The sequence below is a fragment of the Ovis canadensis genome, chromosome X (assembly GCF_042477335.2).
Source record: "Ovis canadensis isolate MfBH-ARS-UI-01 breed Bighorn chromosome X, ARS-UI_OviCan_v2, whole genome shotgun sequence".
Classification (NCBI taxonomy): domain Eukaryota; kingdom Metazoa; phylum Chordata; class Mammalia; order Artiodactyla; family Bovidae; genus Ovis; species Ovis canadensis.
Genome location: NC_091727.1, coordinates 53,379,777 through 53,406,402, shown reverse-complemented (window position 1 = coordinate 53,406,402; position 26,626 = coordinate 53,379,777). Strand labels below are relative to the sequence as shown.

Below are 26,626 nucleotides of genomic sequence, written 5' to 3'. Positions count from 1 at the left end.
ACTTTACTAGTGTGTGGCCTTACAAATAGCTGTGAAAAGAAGAGAAGTGAAAAGCAAAGGAGAAAAGGAAAGATATAAGCATCTGAATGCAGAGTTCCAAAGAATAGCAAGGAGAGATAAGAAAGCCTTCCTCAGCGATCAGTGCAAAGAAATAGAGGAAAAGAACAGAATGGGAAAGACTAGAGATCTCTTCAAGAAAATTAGAGATACCAAGGGAACATTTCATGCAAAGATGGGCTCAATAAAGGACAGAAATGGTATGGACCTAACAGAAGCAGAAGATATTAAGAAGAGGTGGCAAGAATACACAGAAGAACTGTAAAAAAAAGATCTTCACCACCTGGATAATCAAGATGGTGTGATCACTCACCTAGAGCCAGACATCCTGGAATGTGAAGTCAAGTGGGCCTTAGGAAGCATCACTACAAACAAAGCTAGTGTAGGTGATGGAATTCCATTTGAGCTGTTTCAAATCCTGGAAGATGATGCTGTGAAAGTGCTGCACTCAATATGCCAGCAAATTTGGAAAACTCAGCAGTGGCCACAGGACTGGAAAAGGTCAGTTTTCATTCCAATCCCAAAGAAAGGCAATGCCAAAGAATGCTCAAACTATCGCACAATTGCAGTCATCTCACATGCTAGTAAAGTAATGCTCAAAATTCTCCAAGCCAGGCTTCAGCAATATGTGAACCGTGAACTTCCTGATGTTCAAGCTGGTTTTAGAAAAGGCAGAGGAACCAGAGATCAAATTGTCAACATCCACTGGATCATCAAAAAAGCAAGAGAGTTCCAGAAAAATATCTACTTCTGCTTTATTGACTATGCCAAACCTTTGACTGTGTGGATCACAATAAATTGTAGAAAATTCTGAAAGAGATGGAAATACCAGACCACCTGACCTGCCTCTTGAGAAACCTATATGCAGGTCAGGAAGCAACAGTTAGAACTGGACATGGAACAACAGACTGGTTCCAAATAGGAAAAGGAGTACGTCAAGGCTGTATATTGTCACCCTGCTTATTTAACTTCTATGCAGAATACATCATGAGAAACGCTGGACTGGAAGAAACACAAGCTGGAATCCAGATTGCTAGGAGAAATATCAGTAACCTCAGATATGCAGATGACACCACCCTTATGGCAGAAGGTGAAGAGGAACTAAAAAGCCTCTTGCAGCCATGAAATTAAAAGACGCTTACTCCTTGGAAGAAAAGTTATGACCAACCTAGATAGCATATTCAAAAGCAGAGAAATGACTTTGCCGACTAAGGTTCGTCTAGTCAAGGCTATAGTTTTTCCAGTGGTCATGTATGGATGTGAGAGTTGGACTTTGAAGAAGGCTGAGCACCGAAGAATTGATGCTTTTGAACTGTGGTGTTGGAGAAGACCCTTGAGAGTCCCTTGGACTGCAAGGAGATCCAACCAGTCCATTCTGAAGGAGATCAGCCCTGGGATTTCTTTGGAAGGAATGATACTAAAGCTGAAACTCCAGTACTTTGGCCACCTCATGTGAAGAGTTGACTCATTGGAAAAGACTTTGATGCTGGGAGGGATTGGGGGCAGGAGGAGAAGGGGACGACAGAGGATGAGATGGCTGGATGGCATCACTGACTCAATGGACGTGAATCTGGGTGAACTCTGGGAGTTGGTGATGGACAGGGAGGCCTGGTGTGCTGCGATTCATAGGGTCGCAAAGAGTCGGACAAGACTGAGCGACTGAACTGAACTGAATTGAGATGAGTGCAATTATGCAGTAGTTTGAGCATTCTTTGGCATTGCCTTTCTTTGGGATTGGAATGGAAACTGACCTTTTCCAGTCCTGTGGCCACTGCTGAGTTTTCCAAATTTGCTGGCATAATGAGTGCAGCACTTTCACAGCATCATCTTTCAGGATTTGAAATAGCTCAACTGGAATTCCATCACCGCCACTAGCTTTGTTTGTAGTGATGCTTTCTAAGGCCCACTTGACTTCACATTCCAGGATGTCTGGCTCTAGGTGAGTGATCACACCATCGTGATTATGTGGGTCGTGAAGCTCTTTTTTGTACAGTTCTTCTGTGTATTCTTGCCACCTCTTCTTAATATCTTCTGCTTCTGTTAGGTCCATACCATTTATGTCCTTTATCAAGCCCATCTTTGCATGAAATGTTTTGTTCCCTTGGTATCTCTAATTTTCTTGAAGAGATCTCTAGTCTTTCCCATTCTGTTTTTTTCCTCTATTTCTTTGCATTGATCGCTGAGGAAGGCTTTCTTATCTCTCCTTGCTATTCTTTGGAACTCTGCATTCAGATGCTTATATCTTTCCTTTTCTCCTTTGCTTTTCACTTCTCTTCTTTTCACAGCTATTTGTAAGGCCTCCTCAGACAGCCATTTTGCTTTTTTGCATTTCTTTTCCATGGGGATGGTCTTGATCCCTGTCTCCTGTACAATGTCATGAACCTCCGTCCATAGTTCATCAGGCACTCTGTCTATCAGATCTAGTCCCTTAAATCTATTTCTCACTTCCAGTGTATAATCATAAGGGATTTGATTAGGTCATACCTGAATGGTCTAGCTGTTTTCCCTACTTTCTTCAGTTTAAGTCTGAATTTTATAATAAGGAATTCATGATCTGAGCCCCAGTCAGCTCCTGGTCTTGTTTTTCCTGACTGTATAGAGCTTCTCCATGTTTGGCTTCAAAGAATATAATCAATCTGATTTTGGTGTTGATCATCTGGTGATGTCCATGTGTAGAGTCTTCTCTTGTGCTGTTGGAAGAGGGTGTTTGCTATGACCAGTGCGTTCTCTTGGCAGAACTCTATTGGCCTTTGCCCTGCTTCATTCTGTACTCCAAGGCCAAATTTGCCTGCTACTCCAGGTGTTTCTTGACTTCCTACTTTTGCATTCCAGTCCCCTGTAGTATAAAGGACATCTTTTTTGGGTGTTAGTTCTAAAAGGTCTTGTAGGTCTTCATGGAACCATTCAACTTCAGCTTCTTCAATATTACTGGTTGGGGCATAGACTTGGATTACCGTGATATTGAATGGTTTGCCTTGGAAACAAACAGAGATCATTCTGTCACTTTTGAGATTGCATCGAAGTACTGCATTTCAGACTCTTTTGTTGACCATGATGGCTACTCCATTTCTTCTGAGGGATTCCTGCCCACAGTAGTAGATATAATGGTCATCTGAGTTAAATTCACCCATTTCAGTCCATTTTAGTTCACTGATTGCTAGAATGTCGATGTTCGCCCTTGCCATCTCCTGTTTGATCACTTCCAATTTGCCTTGATTCATGGACCTGACATTCCAGGTTCCTATGCAATATTGCTCTTTGCAGCATCGGACATTGCTTCTATCACCAGTCACATCCACAGCTGGGTGTTGTTTTTGCTTTGGCTCCATCCCTTCATACTTTCTGGAGTTATTTCTCCACTGATCTCCAGTAGCATATTGGGCACCTACTGACCTGGGGAGTTCCTCTTTCCGTATCCTATCATTTTGCCTTTTCATACTGTTCATGGGGTTCTCAAGGCAAGAATACTGAAGTGGTTCGCCATTCCCTTCTCCAGTGGACCACATTCTGTCAGACCTCTCCACCATGACCCTCCCATCTTGGGTTGCCCCACAGGGCATGGCTTAGTTTCATTTAGACAAGGCTGTGATCCGTGTGATCATATTGGCTAGTTTTCTGTGATTATGGTTTCAGTGTGTCTGCCTTCTGATGCCCTCTCCCAACACCTACCTTCTTGGGTTTCTCTTACCTTGGACGTAGGGTATCTCTTCATGGCTGCTCCAGCAAAGTGCAGCTGCTGCTCCTTACCTTGGACAAGGGTTATCTTCTCATGGCCGCCCGTCTTGACCTTGAACATGGGGTAGCTCCTCTAGGCCGCTCCTGTGCCATCACAGCCTGGCACTCTCGGTCACCGCCCTTGACCTTGGGTGAGGGGTAGCTTCTCTCAGCCACGCTTCTTCGTGGTCTGTTGCAGCTGGTGCGCCTATGGGAGGGTTGATGTCAACCTCCGAGAGAACTTATGCCAAGGGGTATCTTCCAGGACTGCTGCTTCCAGTGCCCCCATCCCTATGGTGAGCCCCCACCTACTGACACCTCCACAGGAGACCTTCCAACACTAGCAGATAGGTCTGGTTCAGTCTCCTGTGGGATCATGGCTCTTTCCCTCTGGGTCTTTGTGGGTGCAAGACTGTGCCCTCCAAGAGCGGAGTTTGTGGAAGTCCTATAATCAAATCCTGCTGGTCTTCAAGGTCAGATTCCCTGGGTATTCCCAGTCCCTTTGTTGGATCTCCAGGCTAGGAAGCCTGACATGAGGCTCAGAATCTTCACAACAGTTGGAGAACTTCTTTGGTATTATTGTTCTCCAGTTTGTGGGTCGTTCACCTGGCAGGTATGGGATTTGATATTATTGTGATTGCATCTCTCCTACTATCTTGTGGCTTCTTGTCTTTGGACACGGGGTATCTTATTTTTGGTGGGTTCTAGCTTCCTTATGTCGATGGTTATTGAACATCTAGTTGCAATTTTGGTGCTCTCGCTGGCGGAGATGAGCACATGTCCTTCTACTCTGCCATCTTGAACTGGAAGCCTAAATTCTGGTGTCTCATCTTGGCTCAGATTCTTTGTGTCTCAGCACAAAGAATTCAGTGAGAGACAAAGTAATGGGTGAGAAATGGAATTAGAGAGAAACACATTCCACAGACAGTATGGGCCTTCCCAGAAGGCGAGAGTCACACTTGTATGTATTTCAATTTGAGAAGCGTTTATTGGTGTCCTTGTTGCAGAGATAATTATCATAGACACAAAAACAATTATATATGCTGAGTGCTTATTTGTATTTTTTCTTTTGTGAATTGCCTTTTCATATCCTTGGATGTTTTTCTGTTTGGCAGTTTGTCTCTTAGTGATTTGTAAATTATATATATATATATATAGTGTCATAGATAGCGATGTATTTTTTCCTAGATTGCCTTTGCTTTTTAATTGTTTGTGGTGTTGCCAACATTTTAGTAGTCAAATGTTAGTCTTTTCCATTAATGTCTTTTTTATTTTTTTGTGTTAGATTTTCTATATTCCAGATTAGTTGTTATTTTCCCCCAAAAAATAAGTTCATGCTTTTCATGCTTGAATCTTCCATTTGGAATTTTAGTGTGACACGTAGAGCGAACTTTCTATTTCTCTCCTTTCCAATACTTAGGCAAGTTTCCCAAATTTAACACTGACAAAACTATTCCCCAACTGGCTCTTGGTGCTTCATTTTGTCTTTATAGTAGACCACAGCAGACAATATTCATGGCTTGAAGCCATTCCCTGTCAAATCTGCTCATTTCAACTCCCACCTTGCTTAGCATGTCAGCAAAGTCTTAAGGCCAGCTATACTTGTTTTTTTTTTATGCAAATAAACACACTAAGCCTGCTCAGTTACCTCTTTTTATGCCTCTCACAAGAGTTTTGCAGCTTTCTTTTTCACATGAGTCCCAAACACTGCTTAAGGTTGTTCCTAGGTATTCTTCTTTACTATTATGAAGGGAATCTATTTCCTGTTGTTTTCTAACTGGTCATTGCTTGTATTTGAGAAAATGTTTATTCCTGCTACCCCTGCCTATAGTCTCTTTGTGTACCCAGTGCCCTCTATACTTTCCCACCACCTGTTCCTTTCCCTAAAGTAGGGACTTCACAGTGTTGTCAGCACATGGTAAGCACCAATAAAAATGTTTGTTGGGTAATTGTTTCTCCAGCCAAGACATATGTCTCATAAGTATAGAGATATACATCCCAATTTATCTGGCTTTGTTTGCACTGTGGCCCAGCATAGTTTTCTTTTTTGTGTGTCTGTGCTGTGTGGCATATGGGATCTTAGTTCCCCAGCCAGGAATCAAACCCACACCCCCTGAAATGGAAGCATGAATTTTTAACCACTGAATGTCCACGGAAATCCCACAGCCTAATTACTAATAGCAGTCTTTTTACTTGAAAACTTGCCCAACATGGAATGATATCTCTAAGATATCTGTAAGATCTATCTGTAAGAGGACTATTTTTTCTCTAGCTATGGTGAGTCGAGGCTACTTTCTAGTTGCGGTGCCTGGGCTTCTTGTTGCAGTTTTCTCTTGTTGTGGAGCATGGGCTCTAGGGTGTGTGGGCTCAGTGGTTGAGGCTCCTGGGCTCTAGAGCACAGACTCAATAGTTGAGGAACATGGGCTGAGTTGCTCCCTTGGCATGTGGGATCCTCCCAGACAGGGATGGAGCCTGTGTCTCCTGCATTGGCAGACAGATTCTTCACCACTGAACCACCAGGGAAGTCCAAGAAGACTATTTTAATAAGGTGATAACCAGTAGTAATTATAATACACACATCAGTGAAGGGAATTATTAAGGGGCAAGAGACATGTTTAATCATATCATGAAAGCAGCCGTTAGCCTTCACATAGACTTAGGCCTGTTATTGAGTCCCCTGATACCTGCTTCAAATGCATTGTGAAATTTAATAAATTGTCCATCTCAAAAAACTTATTATGAAATATCTCAGGTGTAGAAAAGTTATAAATAACATTATAAAGACTACCTTATATTGATCTCTTAGGAACCAGAGATCAAATTGCCAACATCTGTTAGATCATCAAAAAAGCAAGAGAATTCCAGAAAAACCTCTACTTTACTTCTGCTTTACTGATTATGCCAAAGCCTTTGACTGTGTACATCACAACAAACTGTGGAAAATTCTTCAATAGATGGGAATACTAGACCACATTATCTGCCTCCTGAGAAATCTATATGTAGTTCAAGAAGCAACAGTTAGAACTGGACATGGAATACAGACTGGTTCCAAATTGGGAAAGAAGTATGTCAAGGCTGTATATTGTCTCCCTGCTTATTTAACTTATATGCAGAGTACATCATAGGAAATGCTGGGCTGGATGAAGCACAAGCTGGAATCAAGATTGCTGGGAGAAAATATCAATAACCTCAGATACGCAGATGACACCACCCTTATGACATACAGCGAGGAAGAACTAAAGAGCCTCTTGATGAAAGTAAAAGAGAGTGAAAAAGCTGGTTTAAAACTTATTCAAAAAACTAAGATCATGGTATCCTGTCCCATCATTTCATGGAAAACAGATGGGGAATGACAGATTTTATTTTCTTGGGCTCCAAAATCACTGCAGATGGTGACTGCAGCCATGAAATTAAAAGACGCTTGCTCCCTGCAAGAAAAGCTATGAGCCAACCTAAACCACATATTAAAAAACAGACGTTACTTTGCTGACAAAGGTCCATCTAGTCAAAGCTATGGTTTTTCCAGTAGTCAAGTATGGATGTGAGAGTTGGACTATAAAGAACGCTGAGCGCTGAAGAATTGATGCTTTCGAACTGTGGTGGTGAAGACACTTGTAAGTCCCTTGGACAGCAAGGAGACCAAAGCCATCAATCCTAAAGGAAATCAGTCCTGAATATTCATTGGAAGGACTGATGCTGAAGCTGGAACTCCAATACTTTGGCCACCGGATGTGAAGAATTGATTCATTTGAAAAGACCCTGATGCTGGGAAAGATTAAAGGCGGGAGAGGGGGACGACAGAGGATGAGATGGTTGGATGGCATCACCAACTCAATGGACAGGAGTTTGAGTAAGCTCTAGAAGTTGGTGGCCATCAGAGTTGCTGGTGGACAGAGAAGCCTGGCGTGTTGCAGTCCATGGGGTCACAGCGTTGGACACAACTGAGCGACTGAACTGAACTGACTGAAGGAATACCTATGTACCTAGCACCACCAAGCTAAGAAATAAAAACATTTAGTTTAAGCCCTCTGGATAGTACCTCTTCCCAGCTGCGTTGCCTTTTTTCCCCCATATCATGCGGTATTTTTTCCTGAACATCATGCAGTATTGTCATACTTATGCATGGGCTTCCATACATGTGGATATGGCTTTTCATGTTCTTGGTATACATGCATGTAGCATTGTTTTTAAAGTTTTAAACAGGCAGGTATCATACTTTTTTGCTTATCTTTGAGGTTGTGTACATTGATATATGTGCATACATTTTTACTATTATATAGCAATTTACCATATTATTTATTTATACTTGTTAGATAATAACAAGGGCTTCCCTTGTGGCTCAGTCAGTAATCAACCTGCAATGCAGGAGACTGCCTGCAATGCCAGAGACCCATATTGGATCCCTGGGTTGGGAAGATCCCTGGACAGAGGAGCCTGGCGAGCTACAGTCCATGGACTAAGAGTCAGACACAAACTTACGTGAACTGTTTTGTTCATTATAACCAGGCGTCTTGCTGGACTCACTTAAGCTCTAATAACTTTGATTCTCTTGGTTTAGCAAAATAGTTTCTCTTCAACAGCTGTACCTTGTTTCCTGCCTTATGGAAATGGTTAGAACTTGCAGAACTGTGTTGGTGATAACTGACCACTTTATGCTTGCAGTGTGATGTTGGCTGTTAGTCTGAGGCTACCTTATCAAGGTAGTATCTTTACCTTTAAAAGGTACAATCTACTGTCACAAGTTTTTTCTCTTTTGACACCGAGATGATGAATATCACACCATAAACATATCCAAAAGACAAACCATACTCAGTCACATTAGGTTATTGTGGTATGTCATTAAGTTAGATTCACTTATTTCCTCCAGGATTATTCTGTCTGTACTCCCAACTTCCACACCCAACTCCCAACCCTTGCGTCCCTTTCAAATTTAAGTGGTCAGTTTTGATTTTTTTTAGAACCGATTCCTAAGTATATTGATCAGTTCTACTATATTTCTGCTCATCCACTCATTTTAAAGCCCTGCTGGACTCCCAGCCTCATCTCAGGCCGCTATTCCTCACTCAAGCCTTGCCCTAGCAACGGAACTCCTGCTGTGTTGACCCTGATTACCCTCTCCTCCTTAATTTTCACTCTCACACAGCCTTATGATTCAACCCAAGTACCACCACCAACAGAAAGCCTTTCCTGATCTCCCAGGCTAGACCAGATACTTCTGCTCTGCTCTGTGTACCCAGAGATCCCCCTTCCAACATCTGGACACAGAATGATCTGTCTCCTCCTCTTGACTAGAAGCTCAATAGGAGGGTGGAGGGTTGGAGGGTGGAGGGTTGATTCATCTGTCCTCTCAGTAGTCACGAGGGCCAGGAACAGGACTGTGAATGTTGGAAGGGGAAAAAAAAAAAAAAAGACTAGTAGCTATCTGCATCAAGACCAAGGGATCAGGTTAAGAACACACACACTACTGCTTTCCTAGATCCACACTCTGGGACATGGTCAAGGGAAAAATTTTTAAGAAGCAGAGCCTTAGAGAATGAGAAAAACCACACAAAGCCAGTACCACTGAGTTTACTAAACTTTTATTACTTTTATCTTTGAAGGCTGGAACCATCAAAGTTCTTAGATCAACTTTAAGTGATGGATGGAGTAAAAAAAACCCCACAAGAGACTATTGGTCGATCTGTGAACAGATCTGACAAGAAAATGCAAAACAAAACCAAAAAGGATGCAAAGACTGTTTTGGGGAGCCAGTCAAATTATTTATTAAAATTTGTTAAAAGTAAACTAAAACATTAGTAAATCAAATAATTTTAAACTGAGCTCCAGACTTGAAACTACAAAGGCTCAGGATAGAACCTTCGGTTGGGTTGAGAGAATTCTCTTAAAACCTGCTGGTTTGTTCCCCTAGAGCAAGGCGGTGCTTTGTCCTTAGCTACAAATCTCTAACACCATCACCACTCCCAAGTGTAGATGCCATTCTGAAAAAGATCCCCTCAGTTCCTGATGACCCTGAAGGAGGAGGATGCACCAGTGTGGTAACAGAAATGGCTTTCTGGAGAGTCCATTTGGATTTTTTCTCCAGCCATCTAGCATGTGTTCAAGAGGTGCTTATTTCTTTTTAAACTTGAAAAAAACTCCATTGTGAAAAGTGAGTTATGAAGAGTGCTCTTTATTTGAAACCTCCACAACACAGACGCCAATCTTGTCTCGCATTGAATCATTAGCTGTGCACATCAACACATTCCAAGCACAAATTAAGAATTGCAAACAGAACAAAAAAATATATATATATATAATTTTTTCCCCTATCCAAAGGTTTCAAGTCTCAATGCAGCAAATCCTTCTGAACACAGAATCTGAGGAGCACACGGTTCAAACAGTTGGGACAAACGGGTCCCTGTAAAGGCTATTGCCTTTTTAACACATGGGGTGGGGGATCATGGACGGCATGGAATGGGGAGAGGAGGTGAGGAAGAGGGAGCCGGTAGAGAGGATGAGCAGCAAAGGGGGAACGGGTATGCGCTGGGGCAGCTGGGACACACACATGGTGAGTTGGTGGATTTCATTTATTGGTTTTTGACATTTCTTTCTGGTTCTTTTTTGTTTTCGTTTCCCCCTTTACCAGGTCCAACAATGGTAAAAAAAAAACCCCTACAGTAGTGGGTGTGGCCCTTTTAGGCCAGCCCAAAGCCTTCAGAGCACTCCTGGATGGCCAATAGTAGCATGTGGCGGAGCTTCTCAAAGCTCTCATAGGCAGGCAGGTCCAGCTGATTAAAACTAGGGAAAGAAGACACATCAATTTGTGACAAAAGATGATAACCAAATCCCTGTGTTCCCATGGTGCCCACCTGATTTCTGCCTGCACACTCCCAATCTTGTCTGTCCTCAAATCTGGCCCCACTACTGGCTACCAGGCACCTAAAATATAACCTGACCCTATCACTCCTCCTTAAATACCATAGCCCAACCATGGTATAAATACCACCTCCACCTCCCAAATACCATACCCCTTGGAGCCCGAAAGCTCCAAGGAGGCATGCAGGGTCACTGGTCACCTGTGCTGAGTTCTTTAGCATTCTGCCCCCTGCAACTTCTTGCTCTGACCATGCTGAGCCCTGGAATACACCTTGTTTTCACAGGGCAGTTTTCACCTGCAATGTCTCCCGAGCCCCACTGTGAATCTGGGTCAGCTTCTCATCTCAAACACCATCATCTCCACAAAAACCAGCAAACTGTGAGCTACCCATAGGTTCAGGGTAGCTGGCGCTAGATTTGGGTTCTTGACTACTCCTGACCATCGTAAGGGCACAGAAGTGGCAAATATGCAAGTTAAATTCAAATGCTGAAAAGAACAAACCTTTCCTCTTACCATGTGTGAGCTGAAGGCAGGCGGTCTGTGGACCTGTCATCTCGATGGATTTGAAACTTCTGAATGCCATTCATGCCTTCAAGGGCAGCAAAACCTTGCAGGGGCACCTTGGAAGTACCTGTGACAAACTGGAGGAACTTGGCACGGTCAGCTTGATCGAAAGAACGCAATGCTCTCCAGAACCACTGGATCTATAGGAATGAACACAAGAAGACAGCATTAGGTAGAGAGCTCCTGGAAGAAAGGGGGATGGGATATGCAATGTTAGGCAAGTCCCTTCTGTGGGACAGGTTTCAGTTCTTCCATTCACATGATGACATCACCTGAAAACTGAAACTTCAGAACAGTGAAGAGTTAGGTTCAGGTAAGCTACCACTCAAAACCCCCCTCCCGTAACAGTCCCGGTTTATTTGGTTGTCATACAAACTAACACTGCTTAAGGATACAGGGAGGGATGCCAGCATCAGCTCACCTGAATAGAGTTGGACTGGTACTTGTGATATTCAGTGTTAGATTTCAAATCGTCAATGTCGATTGTGGGCAGTCCTGATATGAGCAGCTCTAACTCCTGCTCAGTGAAGATTGAAATGAGGCGCTTTGGAATGATCTCATAGAAACCTTCTAAGAAAGCCGCCAGCTGTTTGCGGATGGCTCCTGGGGAAAGAACCAACAAGCCATGTGGCATCTGAACTTGCACAGCTGTCAGAGGTCAGAGATCCCTAATCCAGCAGGATGCTGACTGATTTGCCTACCTCACCCATCACTGTTTCTAGGCCCCTGTATGAGGGTGGACGAAGGGGAATATTTTTTGGTCAGGTTTTTGGACTCCTTTTATGCAAGGCATTTGTGGCTGGCATAGGGGAAAAGAAGAAACAATGTCTGTGTAATGAGTGAGGACTAACTTTGTCCCATACTGATAGCTAGGGGGTCTAAGGGACATTTCTCCTACCTGTCATTCTCATCTGGCACACCAGGTGTACATACTCCTTCTTATTTTCCTCTGTTACCAAGATGTTGGCCCCATTGGGTTTGAGGTCACGAACTTCACAGACTCCAAACTCTTGGACCTAGAATACCCAAAATACCAATAATATGAATCAGGCTTGGTCTAGGATGGGACTTACATATACCTGGAAGCACACCCTAAACTCTCTGCTGTATCCTGGGCAAAGAAATGAAGCAAGGTCATAAAAAAAGTGACTTTTCTCATGAGCTCATGAATCCCTAAATGGAAAAGGCCAAGGGTTTAGTCCTAAAACATAACTGTCAATAGTAAAAGGGAAAAGGGCATGGATAATATAACGTAATACAAAAAAAAAATCTTTATGTAAAGCAATTTTGGGGAAGTGTAACAGTGAGATTTTTTTGTTTTTCATCTATCTATATTTGCACAATTTTTCTACAATGAAGTACCTTTGGGTATGATGAATAGTGTACTATTTTTTTTTTCAACATATAGGGGAAACTAGCATTGTTTTACAAATTCTGGTTTTTCTATTTGTGCTGTCTCTTGCAAATACTCACTGCTCTCTGACAGATAGGGAATGGGGCACAAGATTTTAAGACATCAAGATGCTTCCTTAGAAATATTAAGAGGTTATCCAATGTCAGTTCAAGAACAATCGCATAATGGGGTTTCCTAAACCAGTTGGGGTATGTGACAGTCAGGATCTCCTGACCTACCTCAGTGCTGAAGGTGAGATCATAGCCTAATGTGGATACATCATTTTCCAGCAGATAAACCAGACCCTGGTAGAAGTGGTAGTCTTCACTCTCCATATCTGTATATCTAGATAAACACAAATAGGGCCATGGATTGGGGTGGCAGAGAGGCAGCTTAGGGATGGGGCACAAGGACCAGATTTCCAGCACTGAGGACAGTCCCAGGGTTGTGCCACATCCTTACCTGACGGACTTGCCCAAAATGTGTTTGTAGAAGGACCGAGTAAAGTAGCACTCCAGGAGGCGGTTGTCATACACAGCTTTGGCCACGATGCGTCCAACAAACTTGAAGTAGCTGAGGTGGTTGGGGTTGCAGTGAGAAGATGGATTGATGGTGTATGTGACCCGATCACCAGGTGAGGTACGGAACAAGGCATACATAGGGTTAAACATCTCCCGAGAGATGATCATATACCACTCCCGGAGGAGCCCTCCAGCATCCTGCCCTTCTTCTCCTTCAAATACTATATACCTGTTTAAGAGAGCAGAAACAGGGATGTGCAGAAAGCCCAGGACAAATCCAATCTTCTGCACAGCATGACCTGAGTGAGTGACTGAGTGAAGTAGTAGCTGGGGAGTGCAGAGTCAGAGGACAGTGGTAAATGCAGAGTGCCAGGAGAGCCCAGAAGAGAGGTGGGGATCTGGGACAGAAAAGGGCATCACTGATGGAAGAGATGTTCTGAAGTGTCAGTAAAGGCTCACTGATATCCCAGAAAACACTAATAGGAAAGATATAAAGACCTAATAAGGCCTTTAAACAGGGAGGAGTTATCAAGTGGTATCAAAGAGAGCTGAGCTGAGTTTGATGTCTATTATGATTTGGTGGTGGAAGAGTAGGATTCAGTCTGTCTTGGAAGCTTCTCTGAATTCCTGTGTGATGACATGGCTAGTGAGTCCATGCCACAAGGGGAGGGAGGAATCAAGTTCCTAAGTTCAAGAGCATCATCAAACGACTTCAATAGGTCTATCATCTCACTGGCTCCCATGACACATGACACTGCAAACTGCCAATCTCCTCTAGGTGGCGTCAGAATCACCAGGGAGTGATTACCAATTTGGTGGGGAGTCACTCTTGCAAGTGTGGTCTCCCTCAACCCAGGGTACCATTTGCTCAGCAGGCTTCCCGTTCCTAGTGTAACAATGGAGAAAAGCTCTTTGTGAAGCCATCAGGTGTACCTTTGTAAATTCCACAGACTCTCCTATCTGTATAGGAATTGTTGGGTAGCTCAGCCCAAGGGCCAGCTAACCAACAGAAGACCAGTTTCATGAGACTGGGCAGAGAATATGGACGACAGCTCAGTGAGAGCTAGATTCCTCTTAGGAATTCCTACCAGGGAGGGCAAGCACCTCTCTAAGTTCCCCTGAACATCTGGGCCCCAAGTAAGCCTTCACTACCAAGTAGGAAGGGTCAGAACCACGCCATCCCGTTTTACTCTCTGCTCTGGGTTCTTACAATCGATTCTTCATTTCTTCAGGGGATTTCCGGTGCAGCTCACGATAGGAGTCTTCAAAGACATGGTCACGACGAACGTGCACAGCCATGTCTTCTTTCCGGAGTCCCTCGTCCAAACGCTCCAGCTCTTGGCGGAAATATCTTGGGAGGTAGGAAAGAAAGGAAAATAAGATTGGGATGGCAGAGCAAATTTCTGTTTGCCTGATTAGGATTAAGACCCACAGTGATGTTCTCCTCATCCTCTAGACACTTTGACCTCTGCTCTCCACCTTTTTTTTCCCTGGGGAAATGCCCAGTATCCTTTGGAGAAGAGAATGGCAACCCACTCCAGTGTTCTTGCCTGGAGAATCCCATGGACAGAGGAGCCTGGTGGGCTACAGTCCATGGGATCGCAAAGAGTTAGACACGACTGAGTGACTAACACTACTACTACTACTGGAAAAGGTAGGCCATTCACTACCAACTCTAAATTTCCCCCGTGTCCATCAAATAGGGGCCCACAGACATTATGGCATGGAATTTCTGCAACAAGCAGGTAAGCATGTGTAGGTGCACAGAAAGGAAGAGAAGAGTAAAAAATGACAGGAGTGTTGTGGAGGCCTTCTCAACCCTTCCAAGCCCTGCTGTAAATACACTATGGCTACCTGCATCTCCTGTATTACCCTGAAGGATAGACAGGGATTTTAGAATTCATGTGGTTAAACAAAGGCTTGCACTTGTCTGATGAAAGAACAGAGTCTAGGTTGAAGAGCACCAAGGGATATTTAGGTACAGTGGCACTTGGTGGCAAAGATGAGTCTCTTCCCCCTGCTTAGCACCATTCTAATCCAAGGGCTGCCACCGAGGAAAACATTTTTTTCTGGAAACATCATCCCCAGAGGATGTTTGGCTCCTTTTTGGGAGGGGAGATACTATTTAGAAAGCCCCCCCACCCCCAACATCCAGGGCACATACTTGCGCTTGACATCAAAGTCGAGGACACGAATGTAGTCTACCAGGACAGCAAAAGGCCCATCAGCGAGGTGGGTGGTGGACTGCCGTAGGATCTGGTTTAACACAGTGCGATGAGTCTCTGAGGGGAGAAAGGACAGCAGGAATCAGCACATCATGGGTCATAGAAGAAGGGACGTAAGTCAATCAGTCAGCAACTCTTCCTTGTTTCAGGGAAAAAGTGTGGCACAAAAAGACTTCCAGACCCAGTCCCTAACTCATTAGCCTCACTTTCCAGTACACACACACACTCACCCTGCAAATCAGCTGACAACAAAATATATAAAATGACCCTGTAGAGAAATGAAGCCTTCTACATTTGGGGGCCTAAGAGTTCCCTGTACCTGCAAAGCGAAGAAACTTCTGTGTGTCAGGGGGCAGGCTTGAGGAGATGTGCATAGATGAGGGCTCCCGGGAGAAGAACGGGTCAAGGGAGGAAGGAGTGGCTGGGGTTAAAGGGGCAGGGGAGAGTGGAGGTGGCTCGTCCTTGATGTGTGCCAGCTGGCTCTCACGGGTGTCCCGGACAGGAGGCTTGCTCTCCCGCTCTGTTGCATGGACCAGAAAGAAGGCCTCGACAGCAGGTTGTAGCACTGGGGGTAGGAATGATACAGGACAGTAACATTTTACTTTATAAACTTCAACATATAAACCTCTTCCCCCTCAGAATCAAATTTCAAAACTACTAGATGAAAACTTGCAGGAGATACATAATGGTGCCACAGAGGAAGTCAGAGCTTCCAAAGAAAAATGGGATAGACAACCAGTTATAAAGATTCCCCTACACAGTAAAAGATAAGAGCTACCAAAAGAGAAAGCAAATCTTTTTTTCTGATAATGAAGTCGGAGAAAAAATCCTCTCCTTTGAACTCCCATGGAGACCTGAGGGAGAGGAGTAATCTGGAGGAAGAAAATCAAGCTGGCAGAAAGGGCCCCAGAACAGATCGGCGGGCCTGGGCCGTCAGGCCCAACTTACCTAGCACCGCATGCTGGTCATGGGATTCCTCCAGTTCCTTTAGACACTCTCCCAGCATGTCCCACAGCTCATCCAAGTTCAGCTGCTCACTGAGCAGGGGTAACTCAGGTGGCCTTTCCTCCTTCTCCTTCTCCCCCTGTGGAGTTCCATCTGAGGCTAGGCGGCACACAGAGGAGAGATTCAGGAAGCTTTTTCTTCATTCAGACCAAATGCATAGGCCATTAGAAAGACCAAATAGATTGGTCCACTGGCCACTGAGTAACATCTGAAAGCAAGCTCTCATCCTACACTGAATGGCATTTAAATGGAATAAAATTAATACAAGAAAAAGTTTGTCTAGTTGCACTAGACACTTTTCCAGTGCTCAATAGCTACATGGAGCTAATGGCTACTGCAGGAAAATTCTACCAGATAGTGTTGGTCTCCTCATTGCCTTATCAGCTCCCAGAAGACCTATGGATTACTAAATGATCTTCTTGGTCTCCTCATTGCCTTATCAGCTCCCAGAAGACCTATGGATTATTAAATGATCTTCTTGTTGTTGTTCAGGCATGTCCGATTCTTTGCAACCCCATGGAATGCAGCACACCAGGTGTCCCTGTCCTTCACTATCTCCTGGCGTTTGCTCAACTCATGTCCACTGAGTTGATGATGAGTCAATCATCTCATCCTGTTGCTCCCTTCTCCTCCTACCCTCAGTCTTTCCCCAGCATCAGGGTCTTTTCCAATTAAATGATTAATATTTTTTAAAAACCAGATGTCCTATGATGACACTGTCCCACAGGAATCTGTTAAAAGGGTGCCCAAAAGCATTCTATATGAAATTAACCTTGAGAAATGCTGCTAATAATAGCATCCACTGTGTTCTAGGACTGCTTTAAGTGTTATATATACACATTAACTCAGTCCTAACTAGGAACATCCTTACTTTAAATGAAGAAACTGAAAGAGATCCAAACACATGCTCTCTCCACACAGTATTGTCACAGTGTCTTAAAAAAAAAATTTATTTTGGCCATTGTGGATCTTCATTGCTGTGTGGGCTTTTCTCTAGTTGTGGTGAGTGGGGGCTACTCTCTAGTTGTGATGGCTTCTCTTGTTGCAGAGCATGGGCTCTAGAGTGTGAGGGCTTCAGTAACTGAGGCACCCGGGCTCTAGAGCACCACCTCGATAATTGAGGTGCATGGGCTTAGTTGCTCCATGGCATATGGGATCTTCCTGGATCAGGGATTGAACCCATGTCTCCTGCATTGGCAGGCAGATTCTTTACCACTAAGCCACCAGGGAGGCACCTGTTGGTTTATTTCGCTGGCCCATGTCTTCATTGTGGCATGTGGTGTCTTTTAGTTGTGGCATGAGAACTCTTAGTTGTGGCACATGGATCTTTATTGTGGTATATGGGATCTAGTTCCCCAATCGGGGATTGAACCTGGGTCCCCTGCATTGGGAACACAATCTTAGCCACTGAACTACCAGGTAAGTCTCGATATCACATATTTCTACTATTATCAGAGGATATGCTCTGAGATATTTTAGCACTTTGAAATTTATTAAGCTAAAGTTCTGGGTATGGTTAATTTTGGTAAATGTTCCATATGCATTTCAAAAAGTTGTTATTGTTATTGGCTGGGGTGTCCTGTATATGTCAAAATTATTAATAGTTGTTCAGATCTTTTATATCCTTAATCGCCCAGAGCATGTAGGATCTTCCTGGATCAGGGATTGAAGCTGTGTCCCCTGCATTGGCAGGTGGATTCTTTACCATGGAAGCATCAGGGAAGCCCCACAGTTTCTTTATTACCAAAATTGCAGTGTGTGCTAGGATTCGCCAGTGAGGATCAGGTGGTGACGGTTAGTGATTTTAGTTGATTGGTATGCATCTATCAGTATACAGAAACCAGGGTTCACTTAAACAAACGAAAACACTGAGTTTATGTATGTTGAAAGCAGGGGATCAGGCACCCATTCCATTAAGATTGGCTCTCCCTTTTGTTGGGCTAGAAATAGAAAAGTAGTACTGACCAATGGACTGAGTATCTTGAGCACTGGGAGATGGCTGGTCCACATCCATGGGTGACTCCTCCCTTCGGACAGATGCCTCTGACTGGCTTGACTCCGACTGGATAAAAGGGAGACAAAGTCACATAAAGGGTGCAACTCTGTTTTCCTCAGGGATAGGCTAGAGGCTGTCCTACAATCTCTCACATATCATTAAGCTTGGAAAGAAGCCTCCCATATCTTCCCATATGGAAAGAAGTTTCTTTAGCTCTCCAGTACAAAAGAATGGCCTTCCCACCTCCTCTGCTTATCTTCCACCCTGAGCTAGCATGCTTTTCCAAAGAGCTCCCTGGATGCCTGCCATTTGCCTCCATTCTATTCCAGGACTGAGTCCAGTCAGGCACCAGGCTCCTGGACTTCAAGACTTCTGGGAACAGTGTGTGTGTGTGTTTGTGTGTGTGTGTGTGTGTGTATAAAGCTCAGATGGGCAAAAGGTAGGTTTGCTCTTTGTTCCTTTTTGCTCACGAAAGAGGAAATAACAGGGGAATGAATTAATGCAATCTTTGATGGGTGGGATTGGCTTTTTAAACCAACAGGCCTCAAAATATCCTTATTTCTTGGATCTTGGGAAGGTAACTTGCATGTTGTATAAGGACAGGCAAACAATGAATGCCATAGTGTATATACATGATGCTAGGCTTTTCCTACAGTCACTCTATGCTGAGATCCTAACAATGAACTGGCTACCTAGGAACTGAAGGCTTCCTCCTAAAAGAGCCTGGGTGCCAAGGGAGTATGAAGAATAGAGGCAGAGACCAGGGTGGAGGGACCAGCCATTGCCAGAAGAGGCTATGTGGGAAGTGTACCAAGCTTGGGAGACTTTCAAGGGCAGGATTCCTGATATTTCTCTGAGGCACTTGCATTGTTCCATGAAACTGAAAAATCTTTATCCTGTATCCCCTCAGGACCTAGACACTTAGCATTATGCAGTTTGCAAAAGCGCCACTATTGACTGGATAGCTGGGAGTGGGGTATGATGGCCAAGCTTTAAACCAAACCAAACCAATGAACAGTCAAGAAAGCACCAAGAGAAATTAACTGTTGTCCAGAAGCATTCATATAGCCAACTTAATGCAAAAGCATACAAGGTAAGGGCAATGAAATCCCACTGATGATATGGTGGGAGAGGGAGGAAAGACAAATGAATGAGGGGCCACAGGCATCATGCTAACCGTTGCTGCTTGTTGCTGTCTCCGCGCCCTCTGACCCTCACGTACCATTTGTATAATGGCATCAGCCTCAGCCTCCAGCTGCCGAACAGCTGCCTGGATGCTGCTAGCTGAGCCTAAACCGGAGGAACCTGGGAGAAAGAATAAAGAAGGTAAGATGTAACCTGTGGAAAGAGGGAATGCTCAATTTTCTGTGTCCCATCTCCTGAGCCACCACAAGCATCTTGCTGAGGTCTTTGAGCTTTACGCTCAGTCTCAGAGTGCTCACTGTCAGGCACTAAGAGCTACCATTACAGGTAAGGGCAGGGGACATGGGGCTAGGCAGATGGATGGTGGCAGGTGAGAGTTCTGTAGGACAGAGGGGAAGGATTTGGCAGGGCATAGCTGAAGTAACATGGCTACAATATTTTAGCCAGGAGTAATCAAGGAAGCAGAGAGGAGACAAACACAGTGGGTTAAATCTTGTTCACCAAAAGATCTGTCCCCAATTTCCTTGTCAGATTTCCAGGCCCTTTAATTCCCACTTGCCCTAGTGAAATTTCCTATGTAGACGGCTTGAGTGAAATACAGAATACAGCCACCAACATTTTAAGAAAGTATCATCACTTCCTTTAGAAAAGGTCAAACAGGAAGGAGACATGACATTAAGCCCTGCCCTCCTGGGTCTCTTGTTTTTCCACCACCAAGCCTGCCCCTCAACTGGACACCCCAGTTCCATACCTAGCCTGCCTGTCTGCTTGGCCTTCTTGTTAGCACGGCGTGTGTCATCCCGGAGCTGGATGATGACCTGCAGTACCCTCAAGAAGAACTTCTGGGTAGATGTCTTGGATGTCAACATGGACATAGAAGGCAGTTGGAGCTCCCGGCCACCCAGAGGCCGCTTCTGAGATGCCACGATTACCACATTCTCAGCCACGTCAAACCTGGATAGTGTAGAGGTGGCTCGCATATATTGAGAGCATCAAAGCATAAACACTTAGAACAAGCAGAGCTTTCTTGTGTCAACCAGAGGGTATGGAATTTCAGAAGGAAATCACACATGTAGGAAAAATAGGGCCATGTGCATATATAGGACAGAAACAAAACTGGCTCAGAGAGGAGGAAAAAAATAACTAGAAAATCAGGAAGAACCACTTTTCATAATGTCCCAGACCCCAACTCCACAGCCAGATGGGCAGCTGCCACCTACCTGCTCTGCATTTTGCCTTTCAGCTTGGTGGTCTGTGGCTGTTCCTCAGGCAGGCCATCAGGGGAGAGGGTTTCACACTGGGCTCGCCGCTGCTGTTCCAGATTGTATTCCCGTAGCTCAGCCAGAAGAGTTCCTGGGCAGGCAGAGAAGCCAGAAAGTGTTGACACTTCCCTACTGAAGCAGCTAAAAGCCAAAACTTTTCAAGAAACCTTCCCAGGCCGTCCTCTTTGCTCAGCTGTACTGAACTTGGGACTGTACAATAATTCTGCTCCATTCATTTTACTGTGTACTCATGGATCAGCTGCCCAAGGGCCACTGGTTTACCTGGCCTCAAGGATTTGCTGAATCTACATGAAATGCACCTTAGTGCAGAGGGGAAAAAGTATCTCTTTTGAAGCCTGTATACCTCTCAAACTTCTGAGGTTTTTGTGGTAGTCTCGGCAAATTACTTAACCTCTTTCCCAATTTGCTTTCCCATTGTAATAATGGGGACTAATATTGCCTAAACTCACAAGGCTGCTTCGAGAATTAGGAGATAACTATCTACAATAGTGCCTAGGCCACTGCCTGGCCTAAGGGTGCTGAATAAACTGGTGGCAGTCAAGAGGCCTCATCCAGAAGAACTTTGTAATTCTCATGCAGCAAAGAATACCCTATATAGTCTAACTGACTCCCGTATCAACTCAGCTCCAGCGACATTTTTGAGAAAGAGATAACTACACAAGTAGTATCAGATCTAGGGAGATCTATGAGTGGGATGGAGGTGGGAGAGAACAAAGAGAGTCTCTATGCTGAAAGCAAATCTGACTCTACTCCTTGATTCATAATCTCTACACTACCCCGGGTTTTAGTTTTCTTCTTGGTAAAATGGGAAAAAGACTGAACTAGATGATTTACAAGTGTTCTTAGAATTTTTGTACCCTCAAAACTGCACAAAAGCAGAGAGTATTATTCTCTCAATTCCTAAGCGTGAAGGTAGTGTAGGTGCATCTCTCAGGTGGTGAACTGCCTCAGCAGGTTCATCATAGGGCTCTTATAAGCACCCAGATTGGGAAAGCAATGTTAGTCCTATGAGTGCTCATTTTCCTTCACTAAGGAACTGCTGTGTGCCAGGGATTGGGAATATAGAGAGAAGGCCAGCCTTGGTCTCAGAGAACAACTGACAGGAAAACAGATTCTGACAACCTAGTGATATCAGTGCTGTGATAAAAGCATGCTTGGAAGCTGTGCTACAGATGTAGAGTGGATATGATTCAGCCTGGGGGTTCCAGGAGGCTTCCATAAACAGGTGACACCTAAGTAGAAGGTTTCAGAAAAACAGAGTGCTTTATTCTTATTATTACCTATCTGTTTACAAAGCGTATAACCCAGATGGCGGGCTCCATTCAGTAGCAACTTCAAAACAGTGTCCCGGGTCCCAGGGTCCCCCCGAGAGAGCTGCAGTAACACATTTGCTGCATCCTCTAGGCCTTCTTCTGAACACGAATGGGATGTCAACACCTGGGGGAAAAAGAAGGGAGATTGGGCAAGCCCCAACTTGAGAACTAAAACATTATTCACCCCAGTCAATCCTAATATTATCCACCTCCTTTGACTCTTTCTCCCCCAACCTTGGGAGGTCAGAAAAGCTTGGACTTACTTCCACAGAGAGCTGGAGCTGATTTTCAGTGAGGCCAGAGGATACCATCTTAAAGTCTGTGCTGCTGCTGCTGCTGCCGATATCACCAACTTTAGCTGGAGATTTGCTGGCCTTAGTAGTAGTAGCAGCTTTGAGAAACAGAACACTGTAAGCCTCTGAAACTCACTTGCTACAGACTTAAAGTGGCAGAGTCAAGGAATCACTGCACTGCCCAAGGGTTTCAAAATGGAAAAGTAGTGAAAATGAAGATCCACCCCCTCCCCATGGCCAAATCCAAGTGACTTAGAATGCCAAGTACTCTTATGGTACCTTCTAAAATGACAAAGAATCTCAGATATTTATCTCAACTGTTCCTCTCCCATAAGAGGGCCCTTTGAAAGCCTCTTCCTTCAAAATCTGTTTCTTCAAATGATTCTTAGCAGTCTGCTGCAAAGCTCATTCCCTTTACTTCCTGGGATGGCCTGGCAACTCGATCCTACCATGATTCACACTGCATCCTGCTTGTTTTTTTTTTTTTAATCCACACTCTTATTTATTTGGCTGTGCTGAGTCTTAGTTGCAACATGTGGGATCTTTAGTTGTGGCATGTAGAATCTAGTTCTGACCAGAGATTGAACCCAGATCCCTGCATTGTGAGCCTCAAGTCTTAGCCACTGGACCACCAGGGAAGTCCATATCCTGCCTGCTCTTGAGCTATTTCCTCTGAGAACTGGCTCCCTCAACCAGGCTAGAAAGATTGCGGTGTTTCTTTAAAGACAGAGACTTTCTTCTCTTCTTTTTTGTGCTTAGCCTAGGGGAACCCATATTCACTGGTCTTCACAGGACAGAGAGAGGGAGAGAGGAAAGGAAAGGAAAGAAGGGGGAAGACAGAGAACTCTGACCAATGAGGGTGAGAATTAACATACTTGGCTATAATAAACACAAACCAAGTTGACTGCTGTCATTCAGGGAGGAATACCTGGATGGAGGAGTTGAGAGTGAGGTGGATGTACACACCCCACAGCTCCCAGCGTACATCCACACTTACTTGAAACAGTAGTGGTAGCAGTTGTGGGGGTAGTCACTGTGGTTGAAGCGGCTACGGCAATGGTGGATATAGCCGTGGCAGCAACCAGGGCTGGAACAGAAGTGACAGGGGTGGTTGCAGCAGGCGGAGTGGACGTGCTGGAGGTGGCAGTGATAGTGGTGGTAGATGTGGTTGAGGTGGCAACAGTGGTGGAGGAAGCACTGCTGCCAGAATTAGCCTGTGCTTCCGACACTTTGTTTTCTGGGAGAGCAATTGAGATGAGAGAAAGGAGTCTGAGGAGCTTCTCAGTTAAGAGAGAGCTCCGGCGGATGACTGGGTGTGACAACATGTTCATGAGTTGCCCCAGTGGAGAGGCTTCGAGGCTGTATGGGGAGGTTTCCCCCTCACCACCAGCGCTCACTGGCACTGACTTCACGGAGTTCTTGCCTTTCCGGCTGACATTCATGTTGTCCAGTTTTACCAATAAGTCCCAGAAGTCTGTGCAAATGCCACTGCTTGTGGACTGTGAAGAGCATGGGCTGCAGGCCTTACTGCCCCTCTCCCGATCACTCTCACAGTTTGTTTCTTTGGTCCGCTGCTGTGTGAAGTGACTGGGAAACACCTGCCAGGAAAAGAATGACAGGTTTGGTCTAGGAGGTCTACACAGAAACTATTTTCCTGACAAGGAAAGACACTGGCTCCTAGTCTCTCCACTCCTTAGGACAGCTTTGGTAACACCGGAGAGATGTAACATAAGAGTTTCATCCAACTGAAGCAGCCTAGAGAAATGAACAAAAGCTTTGTAGGGAGACAAAGGATTAGTAAACTCTTCTGAGCACTGATCTCTGTACTTACAAATGGTGGTGGGGGGAATACCTATACTTCGTGCAAAATTGTTGAGATTAGAGGTAATGTATTTTGCATAGTGCCTGGTACAAGGCAGGCCCTCAAAAAATGGCAGCAAAGCTTATTAAAAAGAGAACTGTATTAAGTTCTAGGTCCAGTCATCTCCATCACTAGCCACATGACAAAGCCACTAAAGATTTCTGTGTCCCAGCTTCTTCATCTGTAAAATCGGGACCATACAGACCACTGAAGGTTGATGAATGAATGAGACAATGCATAAAAATTGTAAAGAGGAAAAAACCCCCACAAGATTTTTTATTGGACAATTCCCAGAAACAATAGACATCTCAGCACCAAGAGTAAGGACCTGTGAGCTCCCTCAGAGTTCAGATTTCACTAGGTTATGAATGACACCCCTCTTTCATTCCCAGGAGTTGGGTTCCTCTAAGCTCCTCACCTTGGCCAATTGAATGAGTGTATCCAGAACATGTCTGCAGACAACAGGAGCAGCCTGGGGGTGGATATGGACAGTGGAGCCACTACTTGCATGTTTCTCAGTATGTTTGCGACCCCCTGAACGCTGGATCTGGAATATATTAGTCCTGCAGCCTAGGGCTGCATCCATGGATACTGAGAGCCAGGAAAGCTGGTTGGAACTCTTAGACTCCATCTTGTGTAGCAGGTCCAGGGGCCGGTTCTCATGGCTGCTTGACCCACAGCTCTTGCTTGACTTTTTGCCCTTTTCCTCACTTGAGGAGAGCTTAGGTGTTTCAATGCAAAGCTCACTCTCACTGCTGCGCTGCAAGATGGAAAGCAGGCTACGGATAACCCAGTGGCGGGTCTGGGCATGGTAGCAGAGATTTCTCAGTACTCGGTGAAGACGGCTAGTATTGAGTTTTGGCTCATCCACAAAAAGTAGGACCAGGAGACAAGACAGGGCTTCGTGATCCAGGAGGAGCCGTCCTCGGAGACGTAGGAGGGTGTCCACATTACTGCCAGAAGGCCTGGAACAGAGCATGGTTTCTGGGTAACACTTCGGCTAGAGCTCTGGGATCAGGTGTAGCCCTAGGGGAGGGGGATGAGCTGATACATCCTAGAAGGCTTGAGAAGAGTGTGTGTCCAGTCCAAGAACTGTAAGGGCTCTTTATATAGTAATAAGAGCTGTCTCAAGTGCCTACTGTGTACCATATACTCTATAATATCTGTAACAACTTCCTCACAGGGCCGCTGTAAAGATCAGAGAACCATCCAGTTTTGAGATGATGAGCAAGAGGCTCAGACAGATTAAGTAACTTGCCCTTCACCGCACGACGACTGAGAAGAGAGCAGAGATTGCAGGACAGGTCTGTATTATCAACTGGTAAAATTGGACTGCCCCTAGTGCTAGAAAACAATGCTTACTTTGGCCTTCTATAGACTACCAGGATGTTGCCTGCAGAATAGGGACTGATGACTTCCTTCATGTTTTGGCATGTTAGGTCTATTCTTCTTTGGCCTGGTTAAAAATGAAATCTTCTGCAGCCTAGATGCTGTAGTCTCAAGACAAGTGGCTCTTGCTATTTTCCTATCTGTGTGGGAGGCAGGTGGCTTCCTTTGCTGTAATCACAGCTACAACCTGGTGCCTGCCTGCCTTACTTTGTGCTTATGGTCTACGATAGCTACACTAACCCAAAATTGTGGCTTTTTTGAAGGGAGAGTTCCAAAATCTGGCTTCCCCATTCATTCAAGTAAATACCCTAGAGAGGTCATCCAGCTTCTCCACCTAAAAATAAAGGGAGCTGGACTACTAGTAGACATGAAAGGTGGTATGGCAAGGAGAGAAAAGACAGGCAAAAGGTACCTATTATGGCTGCTGCTACCCCCCATCTGGAAGGTGCCACCTCTTTGCACAGCAAGGCGAGTGTATTGGACCCCACGGTTGCCACTCAGGCGACTGGTGAAGGCTGGTAGGAAAGAAAGAGGAAACTGAAATTGAGGAGGGGACATGTGCTGAGCTGGGCCCAGGTAATACAAAGGGGAACAAAGAGTTTCATGTGGCCAAAGCTAGACATTACAGAGCCCTCCCACATGCCTCCCTCTGTACCTGGGCTTCGGAGAATGGCAGAGAGTGCAGAGGTGCTGCTGTGCCCAAAAAGCCGCTCATGCATGAGCTGCCTCTGCCGGGCTTCCTGCTCTCGCCTCAGGGCTTGAGCTTCAGCTGCAATGTCAGGTGGCATCACGGCCAACACGCTGTCCTCCATATCCTCTAGGACACTACGGCGTAGGTCTGAGGGCAGAGTCTGGATGAAGGTCACAGGGTCCATGGGGGTGTCTGAGCTGGCATTTTGTGCTAGTTCCCGTCGCTGTTGCTCAGCTCTCTGCTGTGCCAGTACCTACAGAGCAGAAGAAGTCAATGGGGCATATCATGGCCAGGCAGCCTGGCCCACCAGCCCCCTACCCGC

At 45.0% G+C, this 26,626-nt stretch overlaps 1 protein-coding gene and 1 long non-coding RNA gene across 12 annotated transcripts in view; one reads left to right on the top strand and one right to left on the bottom strand.

Moving 5' to 3' along the window:
* The window catches only part of LOC138931013 (uncharacterized), an 83,110-nt gene extending 75,316 nt beyond the window's left edge, over positions 1-7,794 (top strand). The window contains exon 3 of the long non-coding RNA XR_011446324.1: positions 6,578-7,794. This is a non-coding gene — a long non-coding RNA (uncharacterized lncRNA). The remainder of the gene's footprint in view (positions 1-6,577) is intronic.
* A 2,126-nt stretch (positions 7,795-9,920) lies between these two features.
* The window catches only part of HUWE1 (HECT, UBA and WWE domain containing E3 ubiquitin protein ligase 1), a 158,201-nt gene continuing 141,495 nt past the window's right edge, over positions 9,921-26,626 (bottom strand). For 9 of the 11 annotated variants that reach the window (XM_070291618.1, XM_070291623.1, XM_070291626.1 and 6 more), the window contains 20 exons: positions 26,269-26,557; positions 26,026-26,128; positions 24,643-25,189; positions 23,361-23,961; positions 22,334-22,461; positions 22,038-22,194; positions 20,695-20,827; positions 20,226-20,428; positions 19,509-19,636; positions 18,301-18,397; positions 16,279-16,434; positions 15,650-15,895; positions 15,270-15,387; positions 14,316-14,456; positions 13,047-13,334; positions 12,824-12,929; positions 12,090-12,207; positions 11,613-11,794; positions 11,141-11,331; positions 9,921-10,548 (listed from right to left, as the gene is read on the bottom strand). In XM_070291618.1, coding sequence (XP_070147719.1) covers positions 10,446-10,548; positions 11,141-11,331; positions 11,613-11,794; positions 12,090-12,207; positions 12,824-12,929; positions 13,047-13,334; positions 14,316-14,456; positions 15,270-15,387; positions 15,650-15,895; positions 16,279-16,434; positions 18,301-18,397; positions 19,509-19,636; positions 20,226-20,428; positions 20,695-20,827; positions 22,038-22,194; positions 22,334-22,461; positions 23,361-23,961; positions 24,643-25,189; positions 26,026-26,128; positions 26,269-26,557 — 4,035 coding nt within the window. In that variant the 3' untranslated portion in view covers positions 9,921-10,445. The remainder of the gene's footprint in view (positions 10,549-11,140; positions 11,332-11,612; positions 11,795-12,089; positions 12,208-12,823; positions 12,930-13,046; positions 13,335-14,315; positions 14,457-15,269; positions 15,388-15,649; positions 15,896-16,278; positions 16,435-18,300; positions 18,398-19,508; positions 19,637-20,225; positions 20,429-20,694; positions 20,828-22,037; positions 22,195-22,333; positions 22,462-23,360; positions 23,962-24,642; positions 25,190-26,025; positions 26,129-26,268; positions 26,558-26,626) is intronic. The other 2 variants (XM_070291624.1, XM_070291625.1) reach the window with 1 other exon arrangement.